Source organism: Punica granatum, chromosome 8 (assembly GCF_007655135.1).
Source record: "Punica granatum isolate Tunisia-2019 chromosome 8, ASM765513v2, whole genome shotgun sequence".
Classification (NCBI taxonomy): domain Eukaryota; kingdom Viridiplantae; phylum Streptophyta; class Magnoliopsida; order Myrtales; family Lythraceae; genus Punica; species Punica granatum.
This window is the reverse complement of record NC_045134.1, coordinates 17,376,019-17,384,045: the sequence shown is the minus strand read 5'-3', so window position 1 is coordinate 17,384,045 and position 8,027 is coordinate 17,376,019. Positions and strand designations below refer to the sequence as shown.

The window sequence follows — 8,027 nt, the reverse complement described above, 5'->3', positions numbered from 1 at the left end:
TTACAGGAAATTGATCAAGATCCCCTTAGGAAACTAAATGGAAGCTCGGAAGCATCACATCGATGACCTGGCATTACAGGTTCCTGAATTTTTAGCTGGTATCATATTAAAGATAACTTGGAATTTGTTTCTGGTGATGCATTTGATATGCAAATGACCAAAAGTTTAGAAAATGAACAACGAAATCACCCACCTTACAACCTAAATCATGCTTCTGTGGAATGCTGAGCCTCAGTTCACTCGATCAAAATGTGATGATGACATCAAATGTGTGACCTGCATTTTTCTACCTTCATGGACTTATCAGCTATCCAAGAATTTACTAGGCGAGTAAACTACATGGACAGTCTACTCTTGAAAAGGACCTTACATTACTGCAATGTACAGGATAAGTACAAATCAGATTGAAGTCATCTTGAATTACGAACACTTTCTTCTGCTCGAGCAAGTGCATCAGTGAACACATCAATCGTCCAATCCTTCAAATCCTCCTGCAAGGTATACAACAAGAGAGGGTATGACAAACAGAGCACAAAGGTGAGCCAATCTAAATCATACTATTGCTCCATAAAGAGAAGATTAAGGCGGTGAAGGGGATCAATAACGACCATATTTTCTTGAGGATGAAATGACTGAATGAAAACTTGTCGTATAAGTAATTCAACATGATTTGATGTTCCCTTTTTTTTTTTGGGGGGGGGGGGGGGGGGGGGGGGGGGGGGGGGGGAATTCTGAAAGCAACATATGATTCAAATCAACAATATAGGGCTTCTAAATTGCTCGAGCATGGACCCGAGAAGGGTACCAGAAAATGCCACATTGGAAATCCAACAGCCTTGTTGGATTCGAAAATGACCTATGATTTGTCAACCAGTATTGCATTCTCAGCTCTTTTAAAAGCATTAATCGGTTCATCATGTTGAGCTCTTCAGCAGAAGTGAATATATCCTCCTTACCGTGCACAATGGTTCTCCAGTTCTTATTCTTGCATTTGGACGAGCAAGCTTGGACTCAAATGGAGTTCTCGGCCTCTCCTCTCTTATTCGTTCCCACTCTTCACGAGTGAGCATCCTGACCGTGCCTTGACCAGCTGGAGCATTCTTTATTTTCCTCTCAATCATCTCTTGAGATTTCGAATCATCATACTGCAGGTGCAGAGAAGATACTAATCATATTACACACTAGCCACACAATAATCAACAACAAAGGAACTCAGAGAAGCGCATTTAAACAGAAAAAAAAAAGAACTTAGAGAAGGGAGAACACATGTACTAATTCATTGTCTATCTATCTGTCCTTGGCTAACCTCTGTTTCAACTAAAGAGTTCACATAAGGTAGAAATTACAAAACCCAATGAACGATGAACAGAAAAGCACCAGATTAAATAGTTTGATAATCCTAATAGTTCATCTTTAGAGAACATGAGAACTTTGCACTAAAAAATCTATCTTAGTGAAGAGAATAAAATTCATACGACCTCCATGTCAATGATCAGCAGGACAATTGTACGGTGAACACTCATGGCCGTACATGCTAATTAGATGAAAAGATCACCATCGTGCTAATAACAAAGGTAATACTATTTGCAGACAGAAAAATTATTCTTGAGGCAGTACAACCTAATTGTTAGATGAAAGACAATCGATATAATACATAATTTAAGTAAGTAAAAGCAAAATCTAATGTATCACAGAACATCTCAATACAGCCATCTCATTACCATTGAACCAGAGAGTTTTCTAGCAGGAAGAGAACAGCAAATCTACCACAGAACATTTTAATTTTGCAGAGAACCATACTGATGAATTAGTTTCTATACCATCATGAGAATCTTTGCAAAAAGAGCAATTCCAACTGCAGTGAAGATCATTGGCGCTGTTGCAGTGTCAAGGAACGATAGGGACTCCGGAACTTGCACAAAAAGCTGATCTTTTCTGGGGTTTCTCTTCTTCTTGAACTTTTCCATCTCAGCAACCTTTCTCCTCAAGCTCTCACTTGGGCCATTCCGATTCTCAGATAATGCATGCAACCCTCTCTGAAACACCAGCAATCTTCTGCTTAACCCGTACATGATCACCTGAATCTGTGATCAAATAATTGAACTTTGAAATGATGGAAGAAAAGTAGGAAGATGCCGGCCAATAAAGAGATTACTGGGCCTCAAAACACATTCATATCTAAAGACGCCATCAAAATCGAATTTCCAAGTAGAAATAAGTGTCCACCAAATCGAGACATAAAATCATAAACACAGTGCTAAGAAAGCATTTTTATACCTAAATATGCGAAGAACAACACTTCACATTTCCAAAAACGTTCCGTCAAGCTGACATTAACAGAAAATTAAGCCAAAAACCAAGAACGTGGCAGGAACAACCAGACAGAGCTTATAACATGTTATGTATATGCTGCCAAATTTCAACCTCTAATGGAACCAAACACTTCCACTTCAGCTATAAGTCAACCATATATCACCCAACCCATTACCAATTTCCATCGATTCCAAATTCAACAATCATATATGGAGGGTATATATATCAGGAATAATCAAGCATCTCGGATTCAAGCAGTTCGTAATTCGATTAAATTCGAGCAATAACAGCCAATCAATTTCATCAATTCAATTCAAGCAGTACCAGCCAACCCACTTATCCGACCGAAGGGTCTACAGTTTGATTCCCTACCTCCGTCAAGCGCAGATTTTGAGCTGGGAAGTCAGCGTGAAACGGAGAAGAGAGAGGGGTAGAATGGTGAAGCGGTGCGTGCCGGTGAGGAGTGAGGAGGGAGGAGGGGCCCGAAATTCCGGCGATAGGAGGGTTGAACAGCCGCGACGGATCGACTTTTCCGTTCACTTCGCATGTAAAGAAAGAAGGGTAAAGAGTAGTTTTAGTCCTCAATCTTTACTATCTTTGATTTTTGGCCTAAACATTTTTAGGGATCAATCTTGTCCTCAGTTTTTTTCCATTTGATTTACTTTTGGTGCTGTATTCTTTATTTGAAAAATGTTAACTGCACTATTATACAATGTTATCAGAACCGGACCGAATAATGAACCGGAAGGGGTATGGTTTCATGGGTTTATGGGTCCAATCGGAGATTCGATGAGTCGGACCGCACGTTTAATTAAAATAAAATAAATATTCATATTATTAAAAAAATTATGATAATTAAGATAGAAGTATGATGATTTCAAAGATATATGAGAATAGTGTAAGAAAATATAAATATATTTAATATTTCTTACTTCAAAATAAATATTGAATTTTAATAAGTACTTAAAAGTAGAGGTAAATGAACAAGAAAGTAGTAGTTGTTTGGTTGGTAGTATACTAGTATGAGAAGTAAGAGGTCATGAATTCAAATCCTTACACAAACCAAATAATTTTTACAATAAATAGTAAATCCATAGAATCGGCCAGTTCAATGGAATTTTGCTCAAAACCGGTTGGTTCTATGGTCCGGCAGTTCAAATGTGCATTTTGGGTTTTCAAGCGAATCGAACCGGACATGATGCCGGTTCCCGGTCCGACCGGTCGAACCGGCCGGTCCGGTCTGATAAACAATGCTATTATATAAAGAAAACCGTTAGTATCCCCTTCAGTTGCAAAGTGTAAGGAAAGTCTAAGGTTGCATTCGATTTTGGAATGAACTCCATTCTTTTATCAATTCACCAATATATACATTACTTTTTTTTATCTCTTTATTCTATTTAATAATAAATTCTCTCGCATATTTTTTACGATTAATCTTGTCCTCAAGTTTTTCCATTTGATTTACTTTTGATCGTGTATTCATTCTTTATTTGAAAACGTTAACTGCACTATTATATAAAGAAAACTGTTGGTATCCCCTGCAATCACAAAGTGCAAGAAAAGTGTAAGGTGGCATTCGGTTTTGGAATGAACTTCATTCTTCCATCAATGCAACGATATAATTATTACTTTTTTTTATCTCATTATCTCATTTAATAATAAATTCTCCCGTATACTTTTTACATCAATCTTGTCCTCAATTTTTTTCATTAGATTTATTTTTGGTCCTGTATTCATTCTTTATTTGAAAAATGTTAAGTCCATTATTATATAAAGAAAACTATTGGTATCTCCTCTAGTTACAAATTGCAAGAAAAGTCAACGGTTGCATTCGGTTTTGGAATAAACTCTATTTTTCCATCAATTCAATAATATAATTATTATTTTTTATCTTTTTATCTCATTTAATAATAAATTCTCTGGTATGTTTTTTACTGATCAATCTTGTCCTCAATTTTTTTGCCATTTGATTTACTTTTGGTCCCGTATTCATTCTTTATTTGAAAAATGTTAACTGCACTATTATATAAAGAGAGAAGTTGGTATCCCTCCAATCACAAAGTTCAAGAAAAGTCTAAGGTGGCATTCGATTTTGGAATGAACTTCATTCTTCCATCAATACAACGATATAATCATTACTTTTTTATCTCTTTATCCCATTTAATAATAAATTCTCTCGCATACTTTTTACGATCAATCTTGTCCTCAATTTTTTTCATTTGATTTATTTTTGGTCATGTATTCATTCTTTATTTGAAAAATGTTAAATGCACTATTATAAAAAGAAAATCGTTGGTACCTCTCCACTTACAAAGTGTAAGAAAAGTCTAAGGTTATCCGGACCCTACTCTGTAGAATACCGGTTCCAAAATTTAAGAACCGGAACTTACTCTTTTGGAATGTGGAACCGGATCCTATCCAGAACCTATATTATACAACAGGTTCCGAGTATCCTGTAATCTAAATAGGTTTTAAAGAATCCATACAAACATATGTAGATTAATATAAATAACAGAGCCCTCAAGGATGCATATACTAATGGGTAGTCTGATTAACGATAGCTAAATCGAAAGAGATACAGCTCCTCAAGAGCGGAAAAGCCAAGTTAGCCAAGTACCCAGCACCGTCGCCACGACCAATTACAAAAACAGAGCATAGAACCGAGGCATCCTTGATCATTATCACCATCTTCTTCTATTATGCTTCATATCATGCAGTCTAAAATCGTACACGAAAGAGGAAGCTGAAAAAGGAGAGCATGGAGTGCAGAAGTGAAATTGAAGGAAGGATGAACCTTGAAAGACTAGTCACTTGAGTTGGAGGCTTCACGGAAGTCGCGGGCGTCGGGTGCAGTCACCGGAGGGAAAGCGTGAACGTCGGAAATGGCGGAGAAGCTTTCAGGTTTTCCTTCTGAATCCGAGAGGTGGATAACCAAGAGAAAGATCATATGCTTGTGTCTAGTCATCGAACTCCTGGTACTGCTGGAGGATCTGGCTGCAGATAGCCATGGGCTGTGTCGCCATGAAAACCCATGTTGTTGGCGCTGATTTTGCAGCAGATCTCCAGTCTGCAAGTCCACCGAGAAGTGAACAATCACCATTCTCACTACTTCACTGGAGAAATTGAGCAGGAAACGAAAGATCTGGTCAGATAGAGAAAAAAAGAGAGTGCATGCTGTACCTGCACTATAAGTAGAGGCAGAGGTCTCAAAGCTGGTCTTGGTCGTCCAAATGCAAGAATAAGAACTGGAGAACCATTGTGCACGGTAAGGAGGATATATTCACTTCTGCTGAAGAGCTCACCATGATGAACCGAATAATGCTTTTAAAAGAGCTGAGAATGCAATACTGGTTGACACATCATAGGTCATTTTCGAATCCAACAAGGCTGTTGGATTTCCAATGTGGCATTTTCTGGTACCCTTCTCGGGTCCATGCTCGAGCAATTTAGAAGCCCTATAAGGGCATTGTTGATTTGAATCATATGTTGCTTTCAGAATGCTAGACCTCTTGAATATCAAAACAATTGTGCCCCTCCCCCCCCCCCCAAAAAAAAAAAAAAAGGGAACATCAAATCATGTTGAATTACTTATACGACAAGTTTTCATTCAGTCATTTCATCCTCAAGAAAATATGGTCGTTATTGGTCCCGTTCACCGCCTTAATCTTCTTTTTATGGAGCAATAGTATGATATAGAGTGGCTCACCTTGTGCTCTATGTGTCATACCCTCTCTTGTTGTATACCTTGCAGGAGGATTTGAAGGATTGGACGATTGATGTGTTCACCGATGCACTTGCTCGAGCAGAAGAAAGTGTTCGTAATTCAAGATGACTTCAATCTGATTTGTACTTACCCTGTACATTGCAGTAATGTAAGGTCCTTTTCAAGAGTAGACTGTCCATGTAGTTTACTCGCCTAGTAAATTCTTGGATAACTGATAAGTCCATGAAGGTAGAAAAATGCAGGTCACACATTTGATGTCATCATCACATTTTGATCGAGTGAACTGAGGCTCAGCATTCCACAGAAGCATGATTTAGGTTGTAAGGTGGGTGATTTCGTTGTTCATTTTCTGAACTTTTGGTCATTTGCATATCAAATGCATCACCAGAAACAAATTCCAAGTTATCTTTAATATGATACCAGCTAAAAATTCAGAAACATGTAATGCCAGGTCATCGATGTGATGCTTTCGACCTTCCATTTAGTTTCCTATGGGGATCTTGATCAATTTCCGGTAACTGTAGACTTTCATAACTCGATTTTCTTGCTGATTCGTTTTTTCAGTCTTTTGTCCTATGCCTCTGTGTCTACTGTAAAAGAAGTTCTAAAAGTACATTTCATTTCGTATTGTTGGTCGGTTAAAGAGTCCTACTCAGTGCCTTCACTGGTTCCCCTGCTCTGTTCTGATCCGACTTCTCTGTTTGAGTAAACCATACATTCTACGATTCCATGCCATTATATATCTGTTCTGAACAGATTAACGCAATTGCTGGACTCCTTAGAAGATGTTTCCGTCATTTCAAAAGCTTTAGGAGAGCCAATGAAGTTTAAACTATTTAACTGGGGGTTTGAGGCTGCTTGTGCTGCATATCAATGTTCCATGTCGAGCAGAGAAAGAAATACAGATGCTCCTTAAATGAACTTCAAATCAGCTCTGTAAGGATATCCAAAAGATTATCATAAGATCTTTTAACCTGTCCTTATTTGTGTTAATTATAATCTGAAACTCAGAGTCGGATAGAGGTGATCCTCTGAAATTAAAGGACACTCCGCGGGTGGTTCCTTGGAGCAACAATCTCATCTGTTGCCGATCGTCGACCCTTAATTGTTGGGGTTGTATTAGTTGCTGAAACTAGTAAGCTTTGTTATTAAACCATGCCTGCCTTTTCACGACAGTTTCTCCCCTTTTTTATGCAAGCTTGTTTTAATACCATATCCCATGCATTGTACGGATTTGTATCATGCATTTGTTATCATTTCTCATTTTAATTATGTACTTTTTAAAAGATCAACTTTCTTATTACAGATAACTAGGCTATTGAACCCGTCCATTGCACGAATTTTGTAAAAAAAAAATTATTATGAAATGTTAGATATGAAGATAATTATTAATATTGATTTATATGTTTTTACGCTTTGAAAACTTTAATATGACAAATTTCATTCCCACGATAGATAATATTAATTTTAGAGTTCATAAATAAATAATTCATGTAAAATATTTTATAGACGTTATCTCATTTATCAATCTAATTTGTAAGAAAATAATTATAAAATCCAAAAAAATGCAAAATTTCTAGCTTTAGTTAATGAAAAAAAGATTAATAATCACAGAGTTTATAAACTTTTAGCATTATGTATTCGCAATTGTTTTTTTCGCACTCATATTTCATATGTTAAGTTTTATAAATTTGAATAATTGTAGATAAAATGATTAATCACTTCGATGAGAGTTTCACTTAATTTATTTTATAAGGCTAATAATGATTATTAAAATTAATTAAGTAAAGTTTAATAATTCTTAATTTTTTAAATTATATATATATTTAATAAAAAATAAAATTGCTTATAAAATTAACAACAACCGATTGGAATTCTTTTTTAATGATTCTTTTCGATATATTTCTTTAATTACAATAATTCAATTTCTATATAACATATTAATTTATTAATTCATTGACTATCCTACCACTATTTAATTGGGCGTGAT

General features: G+C 36.3%; 1 protein-coding gene and 1 long non-coding RNA gene across 3 annotated transcripts; one reads left to right on the top strand and one right to left on the bottom strand.

Annotated features, from left to right (window-relative positions):
* On the bottom strand, nt 1-5,630 carry LOC116215843. 2 transcript variants are annotated; one of them, XM_031551629.1, is made up of 5 exons: nt 5,494-5,630; nt 5,108-5,380; nt 1,821-2,084; nt 957-1,145; nt 1-491 (listed from the first exon to the last, which is right to left on the bottom strand). In XM_031551629.1, exons 3-5 carry the CDS (start codon nt 2,070-2,072, stop codon nt 411-413), a joined length of 522 nt encoding a protein of 173 aa, XP_031407489.1. In that variant the 5' UTR covers nt 2,073-2,084; nt 5,108-5,380; nt 5,494-5,630; the 3' UTR covers nt 1-410. The 2 variants fall into 2 exon arrangements, with proteins under 2 accessions (XP_031407489.1, XP_031407486.1); XM_031551626.1 differs by lacking the exons at nt 5,108-5,380; nt 5,494-5,630 and adding an exon at nt 2,686-2,914.
* LOC116215845 lies at nt 5,334-6,545 on the top strand. Its single transcript, XR_004158579.1, has 2 exons — nt 5,334-5,578; nt 6,065-6,545. It is a non-coding gene; the product is annotated as an uncharacterized LOC116215845 (long non-coding RNA).
* The last annotated feature ends 1,482 nt before the right edge of the window (nt 6,546-8,027 follow it).

Coding starts and splice junctions, on each gene's coding strand:
- LOC116215843 (XM_031551629.1), bottom strand. CDS start 2,072: ATGTACGGGTTAAGCAGAAGATTGCTGGTGTTTCAGAGAGGGTTGCAT. Junction 1,146..1,820: donor TTGCAAAGATTCTCATGATG/GTATAGAAACTA, acceptor CTGCACCTGCAG/TATGATGATTCGAAATCTCA. Junction 492..956: donor CTGGAGAACCATTGTGCACG/GTAAGGAGGATA, acceptor TATACCTTGCAG/GAGGATTTGAAGGATTGGAC.